The sequence below is a fragment of the Lepidochelys kempii genome, chromosome 2 (assembly GCF_965140265.1).
Source record: "Lepidochelys kempii isolate rLepKem1 chromosome 2, rLepKem1.hap2, whole genome shotgun sequence".
NCBI lineage: Eukaryota > Metazoa > Chordata > Testudines > Cheloniidae > Lepidochelys > Lepidochelys kempii.
This window is the reverse complement of record NC_133257.1, coordinates 206,353,509-206,379,820: the sequence shown is the minus strand read 5'-3', so window position 1 is coordinate 206,379,820 and position 26,312 is coordinate 206,353,509. Positions and strand designations below refer to the sequence as shown.

At 40.0% G+C, this 26,312-nt stretch overlaps 1 protein-coding gene across 3 annotated transcripts in view; it reads left to right on the top strand.

The window, feature by feature from the left end:
* The first annotated feature begins 2,322 nt into the window (after positions 1–2,322).
* The window catches only part of CREB5 (cAMP responsive element binding protein 5), a 355,572-nt gene continuing 331,582 nt past the window's right edge, over positions 2,323–26,312 (top strand). The window contains exon 1 of one of the 3 annotated variants that reach the window (XM_073333614.1): positions 2,323–2,373. Coding sequence is in view for 1 of the 3 variants with exons in the window: in XM_073333612.1 (XP_073189713.1) it covers positions 5,677–5,679 (3 nt within the window). In the remaining 2 variants the exon portion in view is untranslated. Of the gene's footprint in view, positions 2,374–5,326; positions 5,680–26,312 lie in introns of those variants that run through there. The other 2 variants (XM_073333615.1, XM_073333612.1) reach the window with 2 other exon arrangements.

Here is a 26,312-nt window from a genome sequence, read left to right as displayed (position 1 = left end):
GCCATGTACATGCAAAAGAATAAATGTACACAAATCTGACATCAGGAATCATAACATTCAAAAACCAGTAGAAGAACACTTCAACCTCTCTGGTCACTCAGTAAAAGACTTAAGGGTGGCAATTTTGCTACAGAAAAAGCTTCAAAACCAGACTCCAACGAGAAACTGCTGAGCTTGAATTAAGATGCAAACTAGATACTATTAACTTGGGTTAGAATAGAGACTGGGAGTGGGAGTAGAATAGAGACTGGGAGTGGCTGGGTCATTACATATATTGAATCTATTTCCCCATGTTAAGTATCCTCACACCTTTTTGTCAACTGTCTAAATGGGTCATCTTGATTATCACTACAAAAGTTTATTTTCTCCTGCTGATAATAGCTCATCTTAATTAATTAGCCTCTTACAGTTTGTATGGCAACTTCCACCGTGTGTGTGTATACACACACAATCTTCTTACTATATGTTCCATTCTATGCATCCGATGAAGTGGGCTGTTGCTCACAAAAGCTTATGGTCTAATAAATTTGTTAGTCTCTAAGGTGTCACAAGTACTCCTTTTCTTTTTGCGAATACAGACTAACACGGCTGCTACTTTGAAACCTGAGTAATTATTGCTGACTCATAATAGCAGGTTCCTCCAATTAGCTCCAACCAGTATATACAGAGGGTGAGAATGTCTGTTTGGGCTACAGGAAACTAGAACATGGGTAGTTAGGTTGCTCTAGGAACCCAGGCTTGCGGAGGAAGTTTAGGCTGAGGTTTATATTTTATTGTTGAGTTATTAATAAATCAAACTCCAGAAAGGGAAAGGGTTGGGCTGGGGCACTTATTCTAAGGACTGTGTACTAGATGGGGGAGGATCTTAACATGTTCAAAAGGCAGCAGAGTCAATCATATCTCCAGATGACTGGAAGGATACAATGGTAACCACTATGAATAATACTTAGTATCTGGAATCAATGAAGTGATCCCAAAAGAGGTGCCAGGGGAATGAATTGCCAAGCCTAGAGGTGCTGGGGCTCAGCCCTGCATGTGTGTAACTTTACTCCCAGGAGTAGTCCAATTGGCTCCCAGGACTAAAGAGCATGCACATGCTACTGTGTGAAGCATTAGAGTCAAGATTGTATTTTTACATCTTGTATGGTGCTGATCACATTGGTGCTTAATCCATAACACCTCGTGAACAAATAAGGTACTATCCACACAGAACAACAGCTAAGACCCTTTCTGTAGACTCAGTTTCAACTGATTTGCCTAAGGTAACACAGGATGTCTATAACATAATCAGGAATAGACCTGATCTCCTGACTCCCATTCCTTTTCTTCAGCCATTCTTCTTCCCTGTGCAGACACTAAGGGCCTGATCCAAAGCCCGCTGGAGTCAGTGGTGGTGGTTTGTGTGGTAATATGGTAGATGTAAGACAGGGAAGGCAATGCACTTTTTCTTTTGTTTGTTTTTTACCCCGCCAGTGTCCGTTTAATACTGCATGTGCAAGAGTAAAATATCTTTTCTCCCTTGCTGCAACTTCTGATCTCCCCAATGATATCATGTCTATGAAGAACAGTATGATCATAAAAGTCCTATTATAAAATCCCTTTGTAAGAAAAGTAGTCACATGTATCAATAAAATCTAGATATGAATGAATTGGATGTGGGAACTAAAATCCACCTAGTAATCCCCGTCCCCTCCAAAAAGTAGTGGGGTGTTCAGATTTTGGGGGTTAGCTCAGCGCTTTAGAGAGAGTGAGAGCTCTTTGAAACACAAGTGGGATTAATTCCCAAAGGAGGTTCGGTGTTTGCTTCGTTTGGGCCCAGCAGCCTATACACAGTATACGAGCAGCGTGGGAGTTTATTCAGCAGACTGGAACAGTTCTTGTCCTGTGGCACACTTAGTTGAAGGGAGACCAACCCACCCAGTTCGGGAAACAGTCCCTGCCCAGCCCCTGCAAATCAATACAGCCTAGGGAACCCGCCTCTTTGGACTCGTCCCTGCTTCCTCCCGAAATCCATCAAGCAGGAGATTTTTTCCAAGCTGACTCACACACGCTTAATGTCAGTCCTGTCACATCCAGCTCTGCAAGCTGTTGCTTGCGCTCTTGCTGCTTTGCACGAGCCTCCCCCTCCATCCGCCGCTTCCACTGTGGCTGGCTGGCGGGGCGGAGCCCGGGGAGGACACGCCCCTCGGACACGCCTACCGCTCCACTCTCCCCCTGAACAGGGACCGCAATGATTTAGAAGTTCAGGAATCCCACGTGACGTCACCGAGGGTGATGTAATGCTTCTCTAAATAGAACGTATTGTAACCTTCTCTCAGTCCAACGTGGTTCCTTCACCCAAGCTGCTGGTCCTTTCCCTTCTACACTTGTTTGGTAAGTTCCTCTAAATACTGATCTGACTTTATGAAACTCACTTTTCAGTGCATTTAAACCCTCGCTTTCCGGACGCTTTAAAGTACTTGTGTGCATGGGACTGATCTCCTAGGGACGGGGAGTATGTGTGAATTAACTGGGGAGCAGAGTGGGGAAAGGATCTAAAGTGAGGAGGGAGAAATCTCATTAAGTGCACAGGGGGTTGTTTTGTTTTGTGGGAGTTTTTGGGGGGCTAATAAACAGATTTTGTTACTAACCCCGGGACTGCTCCGGGGGCTGTTAGTTTTTCAATTTAACTGTAATGATAGTAACCATTTGAGATTCCCCGGCTCCCTTTCCGAGAGGCGGTTTAGTGGCTGCGATGTTTGATCAGTGAGATGCTTCTATGAAGATGGCTTTTGGAACGAGCGTGTGTGTGTATCGCTCCCTCTCACTCCTCTGAGTGACTGGGCGAGGGTGTAACAGGAATTGGGGGGGGGGAGACCGGAAAAGTTGTTGGAGCTACACGAAGCGCAGTAAGCAATTGGAGGGAGGGGAAAGGCAGCCAGGGGAGCAACTTTGAGATTCTTCAAGTCAACACACCGACCAAAAATTTGGAAAGTTTTGAAACTCCGTGTGTGTGTGTGTGTTGAAACAAGAGCTAGCAAAGTCATTAGTATGCTGCCGGGACCGTGTGCGTGTGTGTGCATGTGTGTCGAAGAACCGCTGAGATGAGATGTAACTGCTGCTGCCGTCTCCGCTGTCTGCAGGGAGCGTGTAGGTAAATATTGCCGCAAATCAATTGTCATTCTTGTTTAAGCTCTTTCGGGAGAGGATTTTTTTAAACTAGACGCAAAAGTCTGGAAGGCTGATGCTGCCCCCTCCCCATCTTTGCCTTATTTCTTCGCGGCATAACATCTTTTCTTGCTGCTGTTGAAATGACAGCTCTTTGGCTGCTGGAGTTGCTCTCAAGGTCCCCCCTCCCTTCTTGAAGCTTTCGCTTTCTTCTTAACTGGACTTGATTTCAATCGCTGCAACTTTGATTTGAGTTTTGGAAGAGGCTTCTTAGTCCAAAGTACCGGAGGCTCAGCTGCGTACAAGTTGCTGGTTTATGTGTCTGTGTTGTTTCTTATATGAACTTTTATTGGTAACTGCACAACAAACTGACCCCCCCCCCATCTCCAGTCCCCACATGATGCCTATTGTTAAGGCTCAGGACTAGAGTGGGCTGTGTGTATATTTCGTTGTTAGGTGTCTGCATCGCTATGTTTGGTTGTCTCCCCCACACACACCCTTTCTGACATATCTCTGGGAATAAGGCTGGATAGTGGGCCATTACGTCATTCTGCAGCCTAGTAAGTGTTTGATTAACAGCCTTAGATACTGTAGGGTTCAGGGGGTTAGAAATGCTGACAAAGCAACTCTCCCTTTTACAATCCCACTGGCTAAGCACATCGTTTTTACACCCTCTCCTCCCCCCAGTTCAATGCATATCTCCTTGATCCGTACTCTCTTTAGTTAAGTTTTGTCCTTCCAGAATTATAAGAGCTTCTGAAATATAAGGGGAATACCTGCTAAACTCTGCCTTTTCTCTTATTTATGTCCAGGCATGATGAGTGAGCCATCATCTCCAGGAGTACTTGTGGCACCTTAGAGACAAGTACTCCTTTTCTTTTTGCGAATACAGACTAACACGGCTGTTACTCTGAAACCTATCGTCTCCAGGGTTTATTATAAATGTTACAGTCTGAAAGAAAAAAGTGGGTTCAAAGACATGGATGGTAATAAAATAAAATGAATGTCCATATGTGTGTCTTTTATAATTAAAATGCTTAAAGAGTACTTACTTAAAACAGCATGGCCAGAGGATTTCTGTATTTTATCAGCAGGAAACAATATACAGACAGATGAAAACAGAGGTTAGAGCAAAGGACAATAGGGTTCTTGGGTTTTCCTTGAGACCATACATTTCAAAGATAACTCTTCTCCTAACCCATTGAATTGCACCAGAGTTTCTTTGTCTGGTCATTTGGCGAAAATACAGTGTGTCAAATAACAGTGGAGGAAGAACTTTCCTCTAAGAAACTGTCATGTAGAAATAATCCAGAAACCAGACTGTAAAGTTTTTTTTTAAAAATAAATTGTTTCTAGAGTTACAGGGTGAGAACAAAATGAAAGAAAATCTATACTCTGACACAGTTTGTGGGAATTTGTTCTGAAGTACCTGCACTTTGGTAGAATTTTTTTTTTATTTTCTGTAGAAAAATGTACAAGTTTGAACGCTCCCTTTGACACGTCTTTGGATGAAGTAAGCATTACTATGTTAAAAATACTTTTAAAATGTTAAACTTCTTATTTGTTACTCCTTAGTCCTAAAGGGAGGAGTGCAGGTTGCAAAGCACTAGAGAAAAGTGTGGTTAACGATCAGTGATTAGTGATAAGTGATTAGTGGTTTTATTCAAACTGTTACCTCTGACCAGAAGCACACATCAGAGGATTAACAGGCTCTTTAGATAAATGCTCATTAGTGGAAGGAGAAAAACGAAGATAATAGGCATGCACACAGGGACAACTTTCGAGGAAAATCATTCCTGTCTCTGGAATAATAAGCTCTATTAGCAGAAAGCCTCTTTAATTTAAAAGTTGCTTTTATCTTGTAAATCAAAGTTAGATGTAGAAGGTCACTCTGCTATTATAAGCTAAATTTTCCCATATCCACTGGATGTGGATTATCACAGTAGTGATATTTATTTAAAGAAACTGAAAAATCTCAAGTGCCAAAGCCCTGTATTTTAAGGTATCCACTTCTAATGTAGAAAGTGAAGCCTCCTGTCAGCTAACTAGATGGCGTAGTACTGTTCTCTGTGAATATATAGTTCGGGATTATAAACTGAGCAAGTTGCTGCTTGCTAGATGTCCTTCAACACTTACTACACAGTTGATTTTGTGCTGGGTTGGAGGCTAGACAGTTCTACAAGTTTTTAGTCACATTTTCCATGTCAGTTAATCTAGTGAGTTAAAGGCTACTGGAAAAATTAGTCTCATTACGAAAATAAACTATTAAGAGAAGGAGGCAAATAGAACTACCTGGGGGTTAGCTCTTGGTTGGAAGTGTGATAGTAAAGTACGAGATCTGTTTTCTATTGGTTTAATAAAATAAGATTCTGATGGTCTTAAATACAAACATATAGAAATACACAGTGACACCTCTTCCCTTCCTATCTCTGGCAAACGGAGCTTTAAAACCAAAAAAAGTCAGTGGGAGAGAAAAGTTGACTTGGTGACTGAACAGAACAACTCATTCCTGAATTTACTCTGCAGATAATGGTAAGAAATCTCTTATTTTCCTGTTAATTGAATAAGTGATCTTTAACTATTGATAAGAAAAGGATAATGTCTTGGCTTTGTTCATGCATGGTTTGTAAAGAATTAGTGTCTATTACTGTCCATAGAATTTGTAATGTTTCTGCTGTCTTTATGTCTAGACCATCAAACTTCCAAAACATAAATGTTTTCATGTACGCATTTACCATGGGATAGGAAATAGAAATACTAAACATTTGAATTGAACAAACTGAAATTGTCTATTTATTGTAACTTTAACTGGACAGTTATGATGGTCAGATAACACTTTATGTGATGAAGAGATTTCTTTCTAAAGACAAAGAAATTTCTCGATATTCTTGGCATGAGGTTGGAAGTAACTTGGTCTACTTGGAAGGACAATAAACTTTACCTTGGACTACTGAATATTGGATGCCGTTTATTCTAGGGACTTAAGATTTGGGAACAGAAGTAAATTTTTTTTAACTTGTATAAAAAAAATTGCAACTGGAGAACCAAATAAAAATCAATTGATAATATATAGGCTGTTTTACAGAAACCCAACTCTCAGAACAAGGGAAGGTCTGATCTCTTTATTTAACCTATGGGAAAAGAAAGGGAAGAAAAACAAGTATTATTACTAAAAGTGAAGGTAAAATGGGAAGAGGTTGTATCCATAATCCTGCTCACTTTATGATGCAGTGGGGCTACTTGCATGAATAAGGGGAGAAAGATTTGGTCCTGTGTGTTCAAATTTGGTATTAATTTGCTCTCTGTAGTTTAGAGGAGGCTCTGAAATACCCTGAAATTTCCTAAGGTTGTTCTTTACCCTTCAGAGGGGTCTTTTGTGTGACAGAGAGTTCTGTCCGTGAGACTTAGAGTTCATTCCAGTAACAATGGACCTTGCATTGGCTTGAGACAATTCTTAGGGCCCAATCCTTCTGTCCTCACTCACGCAAACCCTTATGGATATTGGTAAGAGTTTTGCAGGAGGATTTGGCCCTTAACTTTTAACAGATCAATTTTTAAGACACTTTTAACTTTCTTCTGGTACCCAAGGCAAGATTTATATATCTCCAACTATGCAGGTAGGGTGACCAGATGGCCCGATTTTATAGGGACAGTCCTGTTTTTTGGGTCTTTTTCTTATATAGGTTCCTATTACTCCCCTCCCGATTTTTCACACTTGCTCCTCGGGTCATCCTATATTCAGGGTGGTATTGTTGCCCATCTTTTGACTACACTCTCTTTTGGTCAAAGATCTTTTCCCTAGAAATCTGTCACTTTGTATTTCTTTTTCTAGTTAGCAACCTACTGGATTTACTGCAGACCTGTTGCTTTGATTTATTAATAAACCTTCTGTTTATGGATTGGCCACCTTTAAACTATAGTAAAGCTTTATTTTAGTCCAAATGAACTTTTTTTTTTAATATAACCCTCTGTATACATCAAATTAATTTTGCTTTATTTTTTGGAATAACATAATAAAATTGCCACCTATTTAAAGTAGTGTTCAGTTACTCAGGTCTGTATCATGTGGTCTCTAATTTAACAAAATGGGAATTTTTCTCAAGTAGAGACTATGTAGAATTTAGCTTTAACCATTTGTTGCATATATACTGCTCAATCGACAGAGTTGCTTGAGACATGGACCCGTTAACGATAGAGACCAACAGGTCTTTCAGCTATGCATACAGCTCTGTTTCTGTGTTGACTAAATGAACTTGTATTTAGCTGACTTGAATTTTGTTTGGGCCAACTTTTCACATATAAACTTGCATCACAATAAGTTGGTAACGTCTTTTAGTGGAATCATTGAAAACATTTTTGAAATTCACACTCTTGCTGATTTTGACTCAGTCACAAGTGTTATTTTCACGGCTGATCAATCGGCTAGTTGTCCTGGTGGCCAAACACATGATTTCTGCAGGTTGTTTTTCTCTGAAAAAGTGCTATATGTCATGTAACCTGTGCTACTTGTCTCTGAGAAAGTTTGATTGCAAAGTAAAACACAGTAAATTCTATAAGATACAGGCAAGTAGCTCTTTGTTAGAGATGTACTTGAAGAGTTCTTTGTTTTTCTGCATTTTAAAAACATATAATAAAACAGTCACAAAATTAATGCAACTTTAGCTTTTAGTAACTTTTAGCCTTAGCCTTCAGCACACCATTTCCTCTTACTACAAATTGCGTTCTTACATCAATTTAAAATCTTTTAAAGATTGTTCTTTAAGGTAGACAAAACAATTATCTCAATTTCTTTTCTTGTCTAATTTGAATATTAACCATGTTACAGGAATAAGATTAGTACGTTTACAGATTTGTGGTACAATTTTACATACTTATGTATAATATGAATATATTTCTGTGAACATCTCAAAAATTACATTCCTGTAAAAATAAATGTAGGTATACTCTCTGATATACTCAATGTATAAGTAATAATTGTTGTTGTAAGAACACTTGCTGAATCAAAAATATTGTGGTATGTTGTTTTAGCCAAGTAATTATTTTGTTTGTACACTGATCATTTACCTATACCACGGCACTGGTTGAAGTGTTAACTCTGGCACTTTTTCAAATAATAGCATGTCTAGTGTTTTCACTAAAGTTACTTTACTGTATAATTAAAAATATTGGCATTCATCATTTTTTCTATTAACCACCTAAGCTTCATTAATGGGAACTACTGCTGCAAATCTGGATTTAGAGATTTTAGAAAGAGAGATGGCTGTATCTGTTTTGTAGGTTTCAAGATGGTGATACCAAATACTATTTTATAAATGAGAAGAGATTGACTAAGGATTTTACTGAAGGCTGTAGGATTTTCAAAGTAAAACATTCAAAGCTTAGTACAATTTCCTTAGCTTACTAGATGTTATGCTTTGGTTTTTGTTTCGGTCTTCTTTTTTGAGAATCTACTCAAGAAGTCAATCCCCCACATGCTTCAAAATAAATATTTCAGAAAGTTACACTTACTAGTGTTTGTTTAATTTTCCGGTTTAGAATCTCATATTTTGAGTTAATTAGGATTTGCTATCATGGCAGCATTCTGCTCAAGGTGATCTTAGGATGTGGCAATATAATACTACCTTCATAGTAAGGGGATTCCAGTGGACTGATTAAAAATTACTAGAATGCCCTGAAAGGGGAGGCCCGCAGAGAAAGGCAAGAGTAAGGGAATTTCAGTTTCAGTAAGAAAACAATCCACAAATGCTGTCATAGCTTTAACAGAATAAAGGCCTTATTTTTGCTTTTCTTGGGCACCCAAAACTCCCATTGATTTCAGTGGGAGTCCTGGGTACCCAAGGAATTCAACCGTTTGGTGTTTTTATGCATACTTTGGCCATTTGATTATCACCCCTTAATATATATTCCATTTCTTACATCTGTATACACTTTAAATAATAATTGTTTCCTTTTCCACTTCTTTGCTGTCTTCTGGAAGTGATGTTTTCTAATACTACCATCCTCATCTGCCCTCCATTTCAATTCCTTTTCTTCCCAACAACTTTGTATCTTTGGTGCACTCCATTTCAGTGGAGTGATCTGGGTGATCTCAATGATTACTTATGTTTGAAGTTTCCCAGATAAGCAGTCTGTGGTACTGAGGTTATTCTGGTTGGCTCAGTGACCTATTTTTTGTGTGCGTTTTATTGGGTAGGAAACAGAGGGCTTCAGAGAAATTATTTAATTAAGTTGAAAAATCTTTTTCCTACAGTTTGACAGTAGCAGCCTTTTTACCTGTTGCAATATAGGCTCATGGACGCCCCTACTGTACATGGTTTGTGATACGGCATCATTTATAGCCTGCTCCTCTGTAGCTGTTCACAAGTACTTAGAAATTCATTTGACTAATGTGGGAAATAAAGAGGGGCCAGCAGTTCCCAGCTTTTTGTTCTTCGATACCTGACTAGCAAGACTTGAGTAATGGTAGCTAATATAAAACATTCAACACAAGGGGCTCTGTAGCACAATAAATTGAATTTAAGATTAGGCTGAGGATCTGTTGCATGAAGTGGCTATAACAGAATGAGCTAAACTGAGGCATTACCTGGAGTACTCAAGTAAACTGCTTACTAGTGTATATGTATTTCAGAGTAGCAGCTGTGTTAGTCGGTATCCGCAAAAAGAAAAGGAGGACTTGTGGCATCTTGGAGGCTAACAAATTTATTTGAGCATAAGCTTCTGTGAGCGACAGCTCACTTCATCGGATCCGATGAAGTGAGCTGTAGCTCACGAAAGCTTATGCTCAAATAAATTTTAGTCTCCAAGGTGCCACAAGTCCTCCTTTTTTTAGTATATATATTGTTTGTCCATATTGCACCTGCTACTTTTTCTCCCTTAAAATGTTTTTAAGTGAGCATTTTAGATCAGTTTTCAGTTTTAGAATACGGATGTGTTGTGTTTGGGCACACTTACATATCCGCATAACAGTATTTTACCTAGTTAAGCAGTAAGACACTCCAAGGTGTGAATTATTTTATTAATGTTATTAATTCACAGTGTGTGTGTGTTGGGCATTGAGGTTACAAAACCAATTGCCATTAGTGCAGTGCGGTGTGAATTAGCACACTATTATTCACACTTGAGTGTTTACTGCAACTATATAATTATATTTTAAGTAATATTTATATTAAGTGATGAAGCTCATAAATTGTGAGTAGCAAATCATGGTGTATTTATAGTCACCACTCCGAATTATTTTTAGTCAATCAGATCAGTCCCAGTGAAGTCAATGGGCGTAATTGTCACCAAACTCAAATGGGAGTAGGTGCAGGCCCTTAAGGTTGACCTGTAAAAGTGGATATGGATATATACAGATGTGTGCATAAGTATATATAGAGTAAATGTGTATGTTTAGCTATAAAAAGTATAGAATGGTTTTGTATATTAGAAACTCAAATTTTATCTACCTTGGAACAACCTGTGGTGATTGGAGAAATGGCAAAATTAAGATACAATAAAAAAGTGGAAGCTGAGCAGTAGAGAGGGGAAGGGATTTTTAGTCCAATTGTTTAGAACTCTTTTTTGTTGCTGTTAACCTTTAACCATTTAACTTCAATGTTTAATGAAAGTTGGAGAGAAAATTCATCTTTGTTTAAAGATTCAACATTCCCACAAATTCTCTTCTTAACATTGGCCTCTCCAGAGACTTCACTTCCTGTCCAGGTAATCTTCTAGCAAGACTAGGGAGGCTTAAATTTGATATTTTTGTGCTTTAAAAAAAAACAAGCTGGGGAATTATTACTCTTTCGTCCCCATCACCATGTTCCCAAAGAGGCGTGCGCGCACACACACACTCATATATATTTGGTGTATATTATTTTAAACGGATAAGCAGCAGAAAAGCGTTAAAAGAACAGATTAAAAGGTTAGAAAGATCAAAACTAGACCAACTTTTAAAAATTCTGATCTGTCTTTCATTCCCTTGCCTTAATAAACTAGTGTGCACACCTGAGATGGAGAGAAAAAAAGATTTAGCAAGGAAGCAGATTTTAATTTCGGGTGTCCAAAGCATTATTACAGAAAGTGACGGAAAAGAATATTTTTAATATTTTGGAAACAGCCTTGACAGGGACCTTTAAATGACACAAATATCTTCTAAGTGACATATGCAACCAGAAAGAAAGGATCAAATGAAGATCTATAAAAGTGTAAAGATACTTGTGTTATGGTAGAAACCAAAAATATGAACCATAGTAGGGCCTAAAAGTGTTCTCTCACACTGATATAAATCAGGAGCAACTATGCTGAAAGCAGAGGAGTTTCTCTTGTGCGAGGAGAATCAGATTCATGGGTATATTCTGAATGCAGTGTATCAATTTGTCAGTTGTGTGTTTGTGCAAATCCTATTACTGAAGCAAAAGCTTGAGTCATGAAGTTGAGGATGTCTTTTTCTTCTAGATGAACATGTTTGTATAGCTCTCCTTCTATTATGACAATTCTTACTGTGTCTGGGGAGAGGGAAATATTGAGACTACTTACTTTTGTGCTCAATTCATATTCCTTCCACTCTGTCTCTTCCTCTCACAAGTTTTATGTGTTAGTGCTCCATCTACTTACACTGGCTCTCTCTGACAGTCACCACTCTGGCCTCAGGTTTGTATAACATATACCAAAATCCCACTAGGTTTTTCAATTAAACATAGGCAAAGTATTTAACTCTTAAGACTGGTGCAGATTTTGCTCTTAATTACACCATTGTGAATCAGGGGTAGCTCCATTGACTTCAGTACAATCATATCTGTGTGAAAACAGGTTAAGCAAGATGAGGATAGGTCCTAATATTTTCTTATTCGGAATGTTAGTTCACTTTCCTGTAGCCCCATGGACTTATAATATTTTGATTGGTGGCAAGGCTTTTTCACACTTCTAAAGGAATGTTTTTACTCTATTGTATGTTGTCACAGTTACGGCCCAGGACACTTGCAAATAAGACACTCGCTACATGCTAGAGTTGCAATCTAAAGAATAATCAAACAACTATATTTACACAGCAGACTTCAGTGTGTGCTGAAGCAACTGACCTGGTGCTCCGATATACAGAGTCATGATGAGAAATTTTAACATATGTGGCCAGATCTTCGCTGTTGTAAATCTGTGTGGCTCTACTGGCTTAAATGAAATGGAACCAGCTGATGATCCGGCCCATAGTGTTAGCAAAACTGCACACACTAGGTAACTGTTGCATATTCTCTTTTGTAAGAGGATACTGTAAAGAATTTTAGGCCTCATAACTGAAACTGATGGGGAAAGGCCCTCCAGAATAGATGCTATAATGATGATAAACCCTATTATTCCTTAACAAAATGTTTTTAAAGGCATTATTTAAGTGCATGTTGTTTTGTGTTTTCCCCCTGCTGGCTCTGCAGTTGTCTAAATCATTATTCTCAGAGCAATGCTGTGCTGAGGTCATCAGTGATGATGGCATGAAAACACAAGTTTTAGCACGAGAAGTCACTATATAATTTGACAGGGATGTTGTCTGCTCCAAAACATCCACATAAATTTCAGCTCCAATCTAAGCAAAGAAGAAGAAAACAGATTGGCTGATTCATAACAAAAACGTATTATACTTTCTGTTATGCAGGTGTAAATCTTAGGTAACACCACTTGAAAGAGGTTTGTTTAGACTTACACTGATGTAGCTGAGAACAGAATTTGGACTGATGCTTTTATTTGAGAAATAGAGACCTGAATTCTGCTTCCACTCATGTAAATCAAGAGCAACACCGCTGACTTGAATAGCTTCTATTTTACACCAATGAAACTGAGAGCGTAAGTTCTTCCCCCATGTTGGTTTTGAAGGTAGTTTTCTCAAAATAGGGTTGAGAAAAGTCAACTGCACTACTCATCTGAGTGGGCGATAGCTTTGAAACCTAATTATGACATTTAAATGTTTTGCTCAGATCATTTCTGCAGAAATATTGACCCATGTTCTTATTCATTGTAGTGGGATATAGATGTGGGCATTGAGAGCATTGTTGGGTGGATAGTTCTTGGGAACAGATAGCAGGGTGAGAAACATGGAGATCAAGACCCTTTATTCCTAAATTTCAGGTCACTTCCCTCTCTCTGGGGACAAGCTTGGAAAGAAGAGATATATCTCCCTAATGCCACAAGCTGAAACTGAACATCTGTGCCAAAATAACAAATGCATCTTTTGTGGATGCCAAAAGTCCCAGGTGCCTCCTGCTTTAGCTACCAAGCTTTCCAGTTTGTATCTGACAACTTCTATTATGCATTGTCAATACAAAATCTTGCAGTATATTGAAAAGTTAGGGGTAGCACATTGGAAAAACTTTCCAAAATTTAAAATTAATACAGAAATTAAATTAAATTAATACCTAGCGCAAGGGATATTACAGTGACTTTATTAGCGTATTGAACACGAAAATAGAAATACAAAGCTGTTTGTTGAATTCTCTGTGACAGTTTCAGGTAGTTTCTGTGTGCTGCAGAGTACATTGCCAATATTCCACAGAAGCTAGGATACCTTGCATCGAAATTTAGGATCAGTGGACTGCAGAGAACACGGTCACTACTAGTGCACTCTCTGTTAAGAGGAGCACCCTCTATGTCAGTGGTTCTCAACCAGGGGTACACATACTGCTGGCGGTATGCAGATGTCTTCCAGGGGGTACATCAACTCATCTAGATATTAAAAAAGCACTAGTGAAGTCAGTACAAACTAAAATTTCATTGAGACAATGACATGTTATACTGCTCTATGTACTATACACTGAAATGTAAGTACAAATTTATATTCCAATTGATTTTATAATTACATGGTAAAATGAGAAAGTAAGCAATTTTTCAGTAATAGTGTGCTGTGACACTTTTGTATTTTTAGGTCTGATTTTGTAAGCAAGTAGTTTTTAAGTGAGGTGAAACTTGGGGTACACAGGACAAATCAGACTCCTGAAAGGGGTACAGTAGTCTGGAAAGGTTGAGAGCCACTGCTCTATGTGTTGCTTTTATAGTCTCTTCTCACAACACTGCAGGCCTTCCAGGAAATTTCTTATTTGTATCCACCACTCTTACACAAAGATGGGCAGTTCCATGTCTCAAATGTAGACTATATGTTGTAAAATATTCTTTATAACACTTTTGTTACTGAAGGGCAAAACCAAGGAATCCTGGAAACTATTTTGCATGGGTTGACCCCTGCACTTGCAGGGAATAATTCTCAGGATGGGGGCCTAAAATATTCAACTTATTACGGAAACAATAGCTAGCCATAAAAGGTTGTTTTTAAAATAGTTAGGTGAATATGCTAAAAGGCATGTCACTTTTTAAAATAATTGAGTAGCCTTTCCCCAACACACCTACTTTAGTATTACATATCTCTTAAAAAACCCAAAACAGTACGAAGATTCCAGCACCCACGAGCAACCCTCTGATAACATACAGTTCTAGAGCCAAATCCTGCTTGTCATACTCAATGTGCATTTGTGAGGTGAACATGATATGGTCTCTAAATGTAAAGGCTTGCACAGTTTCTCTCCTCTCTTGCCCATCCACATTATCATTTCAAACAGGATTTCCTACCTCTAACACAGGCTTTCTCTTTACCACTGTCCATTCCTGAGTTGAATCTCATGGACAGCACTGGACAGGGTTAATGATCTGTGACTGGGGACGTAGCTAGAACTGTGAGCTTCAGGGGGAAGACAAGGGGCAGGCCTTACCAAGTTGCACAAATATTCTGTGTAAAGGAATTCAGGCTGCGTTAACTTTGTGTTGCCCCTTCTGCACTGCATAATCCCATTAGAGTGAGTGTGTATGGTGGTGGGTAGTGTAAAACAGGTGAAAGCATCACTGAAATTATGCTGAGGTGGAGAGAGAGGGGGTAAGCCCTCTATTGACGTGGCGGCCCTGTGTCTCCAGAATATCCCCCAGGATTTTCTCTGATTGCCCTCGGGGTTGGGGCAGGAGGGAACTACCTTCCATTACTAGCTTAGTGGAGTTGGGGGAAGCTGTAGACATGCTGTATTTTGATTCTAGTATGGCTTCTGACACAGTCCCAACTAACATTCTCATAAACAGACTAGGGAAATGTCTACATGAAAGTACTAGAAGGTGGGAGCATAACTGGTTGAAAGACCACACCCACTGTTTCATGTCCTCTATGTATATAAATCTCCCCACTGTATTTTCCATTGAATGCATCCGATGAAGTGAGCTGTAGCTCACAAAAGCTTATGCTCAAATAAATTTGTTAGTCTCTAAGGTGCCACAAGTACTCCTTTTCTTTTTACGGATACAGACTAACATGGCTGCTACTCTGAAACCTGTCATATTCAAATAGTAATCATCAATGGTTCACTGTCAGACTGGGAGGGTGTATCTAGTTGGGTCCTGCAGAAGACTGTCCTGGGTCTGGTACTAGTCAATATTTTCATTAATGACTTGGAGAATGGACTGGAGAGCTTGTTTATATAATTTGCAGATGACACCCATCAGAAAGGGATTGCAAGGACTTTGGAAGACAGGATTAGAATTTAAAATGACTGTGACAAATTGGAGAATTGGTCAAAGAGAAATACAAAGTACTTCACTTAGGAAGGAAAAATCAAATTCACAACTACAAAATGGAGAATAACTGGTTAGGCAGTAGTACTGCGGAAAAGGATCTGGGGCTTATAGTAGATCACAAATTGAATATGAGTCAACAATGTGATGCAGTTGCGAAAAAGGCTAATATTCTGGGGTGTATTAACAGGAGTGTCGATGTAAGACATGGGAGCTAATTATTCCATTCTGCTTGGCATTGGTGAGGCCTCAGCTGGAGTACTGTGTCCAATTCTGGGTGCTACACTCTAGGAAAGATGTGGACAAACTTGGGAGAGTCCAGAGGAGTGCAAGAAAAAATATAGGTTTGGAAAACCAGATCTCTGAGGAAAAGTATTTAAAAAAAATAGGTGTGTTTAGTTTTGAGAAAAGAAAACTGAAGGGGGGACCAGATGTCAGTCTTCAAATATTTTAAGGGCTGTTATAAAGAGGGCAGTGATTAATTGGTCTGCATGTGCACTGAAGGTAGGACCAGTAATAGAACACTTAATCTGCGCCAAGGGAGATTTTGGTTAGATATTAGGAAAAACTTTCTAACTATAAAGATAGTTAAGCACAGGAATAAGCTTCCAAGGGAGGTTCTGGAATCCCTGTTATGGGAGGTTTTTAAGAATGGGTTAGACAAACACCTGTCAGGGATGGTCAAGGTGTACATGGTCCTGCCTCAACGTGGTGGGCTAAAAAGCAAGTTATAGGAAAATCTATCATTTTATAGGGGGAAAATTCTTAATTTGCTCTGGGGACTTTAATTCTTCAGTTGTTATCATAGTGGTGATGCAAGACACGATCTTGGAGGGGGATTGGGGGCTTGTGTACTCTGTTGTTAAAATTGTAATAACATTTGTTGCAGTTCACATTACAAAACAGGTGAAGTATTTAATACCCCCAATTTAGTTAGTTTTAATATAAATGTTTTGAGTAGTACCATAGCATATTTTCCATACTTCAACATTTCTAACAAAACACTGAATATGTCTGAAACTTTAGCTTATTCACACTTCCTAATCATAATCCTCTCTGTTTCTTTGTCAGCACCTTTTTTTTTTTTTTTTTTTTGGTATTTCTCTGGACACATTTATCTAATATCTCCGGAGGTTAACCTTTGACATGATCTATTACTTGCTTCTTAGTGCTTTTAACAAGGTGAAGAGAGGTCAGCTTCAATAAAGGGCAGGCATTATTAGGGGACTTCTGCAGAAGTTCTTGGTGACCTGTCCATCTTGCAGCGCTGGGTGCAATATATTTCAGAAACGCCTATAGTGGAAAGAAGGAAATACTCATTCAGATGAATGATTTCTGTTACCCTGGAAAAGTGGTCACTACTTTCACAAGAGAGCTGCAGGCTGTTTCTCTTCAGAGGCCGCAGATCATTCCTGCTCCCACTGGACACTATGGAAGTTTTGTCATTGACTTCAATGGGACCAGGATTGGGCCTCTTACGTCTTAATTAAGTTGCAGTTAAATGGATCATACAGAATGTGCTTCATAATCAATGTTGGCTTTTGGTGCTGTAGCTTCATTACCTCAGCTATATCCGGAATTCTCAACCTTTTTCTTTCTGAGGCCCCCCCCCCCCCCCCCCGGATGCTATAAAAACTCCACTGCCCACCTGTTTTACAACAACTGATTTTCTGCATATAAAAGCCAGGACGGCGTTAGGGGGTAGAAAACCAGGAAATTTCTTGGGGCCCCATGCCACAGGAGGCCCCGTGACACTAAGCTGCTCAGGCTTCGGCTTCAGCCCGAGGTGTTGGGGCTCAGGGACTCAGGCTTCAGCCCCAAGCAATGGAGCTTTGGCTTTCTGCCCTGGGCCCCAGTGAGTCTGATGCTGGCCCTGCTTGATGGACCCCCTGAAACCTGCTCGCTGACCCCCCAGGAGGCCCAGGATGCCTAGTTGAGACCCACTGAGCTATATGACTATTTTTTTTACTATTCAGAATATGCTGAGTTCTTCTAGATATTGTTTCAAAAATGAAGAACATAAATGGACTGGAAATATTCATGTAACTTTTTTCACTTGATTAATGATGCAGAATTTGTCTTGGTCTGTGATCTCGAAGTACAAAGATTGCGAAGTCACACACCATGTCAAACAAATAACTCTAATAATCTGTACAAGGAAAGTATTTGTCCTTGTTGGCATGGATAATGTTTGAAATTTAAAAGAGAGGGGGGTATATATTTCTCTCAAAACCAAAATATTTAATAAAGGCTAAGGAACAGTCCAGGAGGCTTAGTGGAATGCACAGAGATTTCTAAATTGATATTTTAAAAACTGCCTAGGGGATTTAGCCACACACCTTCCATTAAAAATTAATGAAACATCCCTTAGATTGCTTGGAAAAAATCTTAACCCTGGGGTTTTATCAGTGAAGAGTGCTGATTGGTGTACTCCTATCAATTATTTACTCTGTCTTGTGCTGGCTCTTTCATGTTTGTACTCTTAGAATTTATGTAAAATGCTGGTGTGCCTTTCAAATATCTGCATAAAGGAAAAAAGTCAACAGCCTAACATCAGAGATACAAAGTGACTGACTGAAGCTTAATTACAAGTTGTCAAAATATTCCCCCTTATTCTTAAAAAAATAAAGTTGGATTGAAGATTTAAAACAACTTCCATTTCCTGTCAGTATTCTTCAACCTATGATTGATCTCAGGCAGCCAACTGCTATCATACTTCTTTCTTTGGGCTTGTCTACATTTACTGGAGGATTGACACTGTGGCTATTGATACATTGGCGGTCGATTTAGCGGGTCTAGTGAAGACCCCCAATCAACTGCCAATGGCTCTCCTGTTGACTCCATCTACCTGATGGAGAAAAGAAAGGGGAGTTGACGGGAGAGCATCTCCTGGTGACGTCGCATAGTGCGGATTCCATGGTAAGTAGATCTAAGCTACTTGAGTTACACTATTGAGGTACACGTCGATTTGAGTTACACTATTCACATAACTCAAATTGTGTAGCTTAGATTGGCTTTTCCCTTTAGTGTAGACAAGGCCTTAGAAGGAAACTTAAATCAATTTTACCTGACAGAGGTTTAAGGGCCATATCAGTACCACACAAACTAGTTAGGGTTGCCAACTTTCTAATTGCAGAAAACTGAACACCCTTGCCTTGCCCCTTGCCCCACCCCTTCTCCAAGGCTCTGCCACTCGCGCCATCCCCCTCCCTGCATCACTCGCTCTCCTCCACCCTCACTCACTTTCACCGGGCTGGGGTGTGGGAGGGGCTGAGGGCTGCAGCTGGGGGTGCAGGCTCTGGGGTGGAGCTGGGGATGAGGGGTTTGAGGTGCAGGAGGGGGCTCCAGGCTAGAGCAGGGGGTTGGGATGCAGGGGAGGACTGTGGGGTCCAGGAGGGAGTTTAGGTGCAGGAGGGGACTCCAGCCTGGGGCAGAGGATTGGGGTGCAGGAGGGGGATCAGGGTGTGGGGTCCGAATGGCTCTGACTGCGTCTCCCAGAAATTGGCTGCCAGGTCGCTGCGGCCTCTAAGCTCATGGATGGTCAGGGAGCTCCGCGTGCTGCCCTCGCACCTGCAGGCACCACCTCCGCAGCTCCTATTTGTTGCAGTTCCTGACCAATGGGAGCTGTGGAGCCAGCACTCAAGGCGGGGGCAGCGCATGGAACCTCCCTGACTGCCCATGCTCCTAGGGGCTGCAGGGACCTGGCAGCCACTTCTGGGAGCTGGGCAGAGCCAGGGCAGGCAGGGAGCCTGCCTTAATCCTGGGCCCCCGCTGCACCACAAACTAGACTTTTAACGGCCCAGTTGGCGTTGACAGCCAGAGCTGCCACGGTCCCTTTTCGACTGGGTGTTCTGGTCGAAAACCAGATGCCTGGCAACCCTAAAACTAGTGCATGAAGTAGTTTAACTCTTTTTGTAGCATTAGGCACTAGCTATCTTAAGAGTATCTTAATGTAAAGGAGAAAGTTGTATACTGTTAGGAAAGTTCTTGTTTGGAATAAAAACAAAGGAGAGAGCTAAATTAATTAAGAGGACAGGTCACTGATACAGAGCAATCTGCATTTCTTGGAAAATGGGGTGCAAGCAAACAATATGCATTTTCATATGGGTAAATGTATACATCTGGGATCAAAGAATGTAGGCCATAGTTACAAAATGGGGGACTCTACTGTGGGAAGTAGTGACTTTGAAAAAGATTTGGAGGTCCTGGTGGATAATCAGTTGAACATGAACTCCCAGTGTGATGCTGTGGCTAAAAGAACTAATGAGATTCCCCTGTGTATGCATTCCAGTAGGAGGAAAGAGGTTATTTTACCACTATATTTGGCACTGGTGCAAGCGCTGCAGAAATATTTTGTTCAGTTCTTACACAATTCAAGAAAGATGTTGATTAACTGGAGAGGGTTCAGAGAAGAGCCACAAGAATGATTAAAGGTTTAGAAAACGTGCCTGATAGTGATTAGCCTCAAAAAGCCTAATCTGTTTAGTTTAACAAAGAGAAGGTTAAGGGGTGACTTGAATAGTCAATAAGTATCTAGATGGAGAACAAATATTTAATAATGGACTCTTCAATCTTGCAGAGAAAGGTGTAACACGATCTAATGGCTGGTAGTTGAAGCAAGACAAATTCAGACTGGAAATAAGGCATACATTTTTAACAGTTAGAGTTATTAACCATTGGAACAGTTTACCAAGGGTTGTGGTGGATTCTCCATCACTGACCATTTTAAAATCAAGATTGGATGGTTTTCTAAGAGAGATGCCCTAGGAATTATTTTGGGGAAGTTCTATGGCCTGTGTTATACAGGAGATCAGACTAGATGATCACAATGGTTCCTTCTGATATTGGAATCTATGAAAATCAAGACCTAAATGAATAAACAGGAACAACTATATTTATTCAATATGTTAACACAGAAATAAAAATATTTATTGTAGCCAATTCAAAATATATAGAGATGGAACCGCAACTTCCCCATATGTCATAAAGCTTCTTTATATTGTGTTTCTTTCTCATGTCAGCAACCTTCCAAATGAGTAAGAATGTACATATAGGTGTATGTTGGCTTTTTTTTTTTTTTGCCCAATTTATTATTCATTGTTTCAGTTGTGCAGGCAAGTATATTTTTGTTGCATCATTCAGTTCTGTTCAAACATTTTGTAGCTGGGGATTTCAATAGCTCTGTTAGTAACTTATCATGGAGGCATGTCTGCAGCTTTCATTTTTAACTTCTAAAAATTAAATCTCAGAGCAGACTAAGAACAGCACTGTTCTTACTCAACTGAGTAAGGGTTTGCAGGATTAGTCTCTAAGGCAGAACCCTTGGGATCCAGGCCCAGAGGTCCCAAGTGGCCAGGATGCAGTCGTGAAGCAGAGCAGCAGAGAGGTTGATCAAGGCTTGCTGGCATCTAGAGGGGAAAAAAAATTGAAAAATAGAGCAGGAGCCAGTTTTTCCATGCAGTTCAAGTTTTGACTAACTGTCTGGGTGAGGAAGCTCAAGGACTCTATCTGGTTTGGGGAAGGGGAGTTGTGAGATGGGCTGGGGAAAGATTAGGGAGTTCAAGGATTTAGGTGGAAGCAAGGCTGAATGTATGAGAAGAAAGTAGTGCATAGATGTGAGGATAGATTAGGGTTACCATATAGCAAGAGTGAAAAATCAGGGCGTGGGATAATAGGCACCTATATAAGACAAAGCCCCAAATATCGGGACTGTCCCTAAAAAATCAGGGCATCTGGTCACCCCAGGATAGATTGAGTGGAAAAATCTGTCTAGAAGCCTAAAGACCTGTATTAGGAGGGTGGATGGGGGCTACGGACGTATGGTGAACCCAAACCCTGTTTAAACTTAATCTACTCCTGCTAAAAGCCAGTGAACTTAAGAGAACCCTAAATTAGTATAATGGCTTTAGTATTAGGATTTGTACATGTTCAACTATCAAACTCTGACCTTCAATAGGCTGCTACCAAAATATACAGGTGCTTAATTTCTCCCTTTAACACCCTGACACAATAAGTGCACATAACCCCTGTTTATAGAGAGAGAGTGGAGAATATTTGACTTGCAATATTTCAAAAAAGGTAAGGAATTATTTTTTCAAGCCAAACATCAACAAATCACCAGCTACTGGTGCTGTTCCATTTATGTCCAGGTGAATTCCATGTACTGAACAATTACAGGAAAGGGCCCTAAAGCCAGTAGTTCAGGAATGCCCTGCACCTAGGAAAAATCACTCTCTCAAACTTATGCTTTCTTGCTGGCTGTTATTTTAAATGATCAAATATGAGCAGTGCTAATCTTTAGTGTTAGTTGTAGGAGGGGCTTACTAGATTCATGCCATGAAGAGAGTTTGCACACATTTCATATTTTGCAGCAGACTAGACAGAAACTCTGGCACTGTGGGCAAACGCCTACGTATATTACTTCTCTCAGCCAAATTCTAGGTGGCACCCAGCCTTGCATCAAACCCACAATCTGTAGTCTGAAAAGAATCTCATGTGAAGAACTAAACCTTTTATTAACACTGGAAGATTGTGAAGCTATAAATACAGAGAAAGTGAGAACTTGGGCCACTATTTAAAGGCCAGAGGTTTTTAGGAGAGTTTCAAAAACAGCACGGGTAAAGCCACTTGGGAGCGGGGGTTGGGAGAAGATGAATTTCCTGAGTTAATTTTTGTGTCCTTCTGTTCAGCAGAATGCGGTTTATGTTTGAATATATATATTTTAAGTCTGCTTTAAGGACCTTATGTAAAATCCAAATGTAGGTGGAAAAAATATATCTGCCACACTGTGTATGGCAGAGAAAACAGGCACACTTTCACTTGTGTTGTTCATGTCATCTTTGTTGCAATCTTTGCTAAAAGCAATATGTTTCAAAAGCAGTCACAGAGCTCTGAGTTCCATCAATATTACATTTAGTAGAAACAGAGCACTGTAAATTGACTGCAAACTGAAACATGGCAAACTAGTTTTGCCTAGTTCCTAGCTCACTCAAACATGGAGGGGTCAAAATTAGGAATGCAAATTGAACCTCTATTCTGTTTACAGCTGGCAAAACACAGTTTTGTGCCAGAAGAGCTTGCAGTCCTAGCTCTCCCCACATGTTCTACTCCTGACTTAAGCAGGGTAAACGCTAGAGGAGAGTAATACAGCCCTCCATCCCGTTTCCTGTGGGAAAGGAAGAAGAACCACTTCTCAGACCCTCCTCCTCATAAAGCATCTCTGTAAGAGGCCTTGAGGTTACCTCTCTAATTTTTTTGTTTTCTGGACTGCTTGATTGCCAGAACCCTACATCTCTGTTACTTCTTTCTATCTTAACCCTTGGTTACCAGGATGGGCTATTGTCTCTTCAAGCAAAACAGAATATCCTCTGGATTGGTGGCCTTCCTCTACTTCTGTATTAGAAGTAAGAGCTGTAAACCACTCTCTGTCCTGCTGCAGCTCCCTAAGGGCAAAATGTCCCTTGAGCACTGAGATGGGGTAACTGTGTCCAGGAACTTCCCAGAGGTTAGCTGCCCCTGAGCCTAAGCAGTGCTTCCGCTAAGCAGAGGCAGAAAGAGCTGGATCAGTGAAAGGGGGAGAGTAATATAGGTTTCTCAGCTATGGAGTGGGGGATGGGAATGAGTATGTGTGCAGGTGCTTCTAAGGAACTTGTTCCTGGATTAGGGGTGGAAGGTGGGCTTTCCCTTCCTGGCAGGGAGGTAGTTTGTGCCCTGAGAAGATAATGGAGGAGTGGAGTTGTTTCATTAGCCGCCCTCTTCTTGCCCACCAGGAGACCACTGACAAACGTAATGGGAAGTATTGGGGATGAGGGAGGGCAGGAGATGTTTCAGGATCAACATCTTCAGCTCCTCCCAACTCATTAGGATCAAGTTCGCCCATCCATGTTAATATTCCTTGCAATGGAACTTCCTCCCTAGCCAGCAGAATGCACTGAAACAATCTGTCTTTCAATTCCAAAGTGTAAGTGTCATGTTGGTTAAAGTGAATCTCTACTCCAGTGAAGCTGTTCTGTGTTCAAAAAAGCAAAAAACCAACCGATTTCTTCACTGTAAAGAGTAAACAAGATTTCATGTTTGTGTGCTATAAAAATCACACCATAATTCTGAAATAAATTTCTATTTTAAAAACATTATTTATCTGATTTTTTTTGTAGTGGATGTCTTGGGTAGACAATTCTCTTGTGCTAGACGAATAAAAAAATCAAGTAGCAAATTGATTTGGTGTTAAACCAAATTCCTCTTTCTACAGTTGTGCTGGCACTGATCACTAGGATATTTTTAATTTCTGTGTTTCCAAAGCCTTGAAAAAATATTCATGTAAAAACCAAAATGAGGTGGGTAATGAAGGTTAAAATTATTTATACAAATCACGAGTCGGAAAAATGATCTTCATTCAGCAACTCTCTGCCCATCAAATTAAAGCAACAACAAACACATTGGTGTTGGCATGTGAAATCAGTAACTTTAATGAGTCTTCCCTCTGTATTCTGCCTTACATTTGATATCAGTTTGCGTCAGTCCAGTAACTTTCTTCCCCATTCATGTTCTATCTAAAATAAAATAAATATGTATGTTCTTCTAATCTGATATGCCATAGCGAGTAAAAATCAATGTTTGTTGTCCCGGCTTCTACACACTGATTGAAGTCTATATGTATGTGTCCTTTCCTTGTTTCATTTCTGTTTCCTGGCATCTCTTAAATGTTGTTATGATCCCTGCCTCACCTATACACAAATTGCATTTTCATTCAGCCACCTTTATAGATTAGTTTGGAAAGAACTAGAGTTTGCCCTTAATGGGGCTAATTTATCACCCCAGTCTTCTCACAGGCTACTTGTTTTGGGGGGTTGGAAGAACTGTAACACTTTCATGCAAACTGTTGTTATTCCTGGCTAATGTAAGCATAAAATTGGCAAAACTTCACAGCAAGCTGGGTTTTTGTTTTTCAGTTATTTCTTTATGGACATAAAGATGCGCTACCTACATAGTACAAAGTCATTCACTTAAATTTAATCTATTAAGTGGATTGTAAATGATGAAAATAAAGCAGGTTGCTTTTTTCATGTTATCCAGATGTGACATTTTCTGTGCACGCGTTCACCAGCAGAGGCTGCTGCCACCATATGCTTCACTAAATAAGTGGGCATGCATGGCAGTGAAATTCATCTACAGGAGGAAGCTAGAGGTGGGAATTAACCAGCGTCTCCTGCTTACTCAGTCAAGAGCCTTGCCAGATGAGCTAAAGAAACAGCTTTGTTAGCTTCCTGTGACAGAGAACTTTTTTAATTAGATCACCCACAATGCCTATCTGAGACTAAAATAAACATACTTTCAACTACAGTCATTCTGTTTCAGAGATGAAGTTTATCAGTTGCATTTCTCTACACAAATAACTTTTTAAAGCATCAACCAATAAAATATAACTCATTTCCAGTTCAGTTTAGGAAACTCTAGGCATTTCACTGGCATGTAATTTAGTTATGATTCCTGATTAGGTTGTAAATTTTTGCAGTCAGATTTAGTCCAAAGTAAGATTATTAAAGTATCTATTTTTTGCCTGCATACATTATGGGCCAGATCCTGCCAAGACTACTCACAGTGCATAAAGTTAAGCATGTGTGAAGTCCCTTTAAAGCCAACGGGGCTACTCATATTGAGTAAAGTTAAGCACCCAGAGCCATAGAAATAGAGGTCTGGAAGGAACCTCAAGAGGTGATGTAGTCCAGCCCCCTGCACCGAGGAAGGACCAAGTAAATATAGACCCTCCCTGACAGCTGTTCTTAAAAACCTCCCTTGACAGGGATTCCACAGCCTCCCTTGGAAGCTTATTCCAGTGCTGAACTATCCTTTGTTCCTAATATCGAAGCTAAATCTCCCTTGCTGCAGATGAAACCCATTGCTTCTTTTTCTGCCTTCAGTGTAAATTGAGAAGTATTGATCACTGTCCTCTTTATAACAGCCCTTAATGTATTTGAAGACTGACATCTGGTCCCCCCTTTCAGTCTTCTTTTCTTAAGACTAAACATGCCCAGTTTTTTAAAAACTTTCCTCATAGATCAGGTTTTCTAAACCTTTTTTCATTTTTGTTACTTTCCTCTGAATTCGCTTCAATTTTTGAACATCTTTTTTCAAGTTTGATGCCCAGACCTGGACAGAATACTCCAGCTGAGGCGTCACCAGTGCCATGTAGAGGGGGCCAGTTACCTCCTGCATCTGACATATGCCACTTCTGTTAATACACCCTGGAATAACATTAGCCTTTTTTGCAACTGCATCACATTGTTGACTCATTTTCTATTTGCGATCCAATATAACCCCCAGGTCCTTTTCAACAGGACTACTGCCTGGCCAGTTATTCCCCATTTTGTAGCTGTACTTTTGATTTTTTTTCCTTCCTAAGTGTAGTACTTTGCACTTGTCTTTAGTGACTTTTATCTTGTTGATTTCAGACTAATTCTCCAATTTGTCGGGGTCATTTTGAATTCTAATCCTTCCTCCAGAGTGCTTGCAACCCCTCCCATCTTGGAGTCATCTGCAAATTATATAAGCATGCTCTCCACTCCATTATCCAAGTCATTAATAAAAATACTGAATAGTAC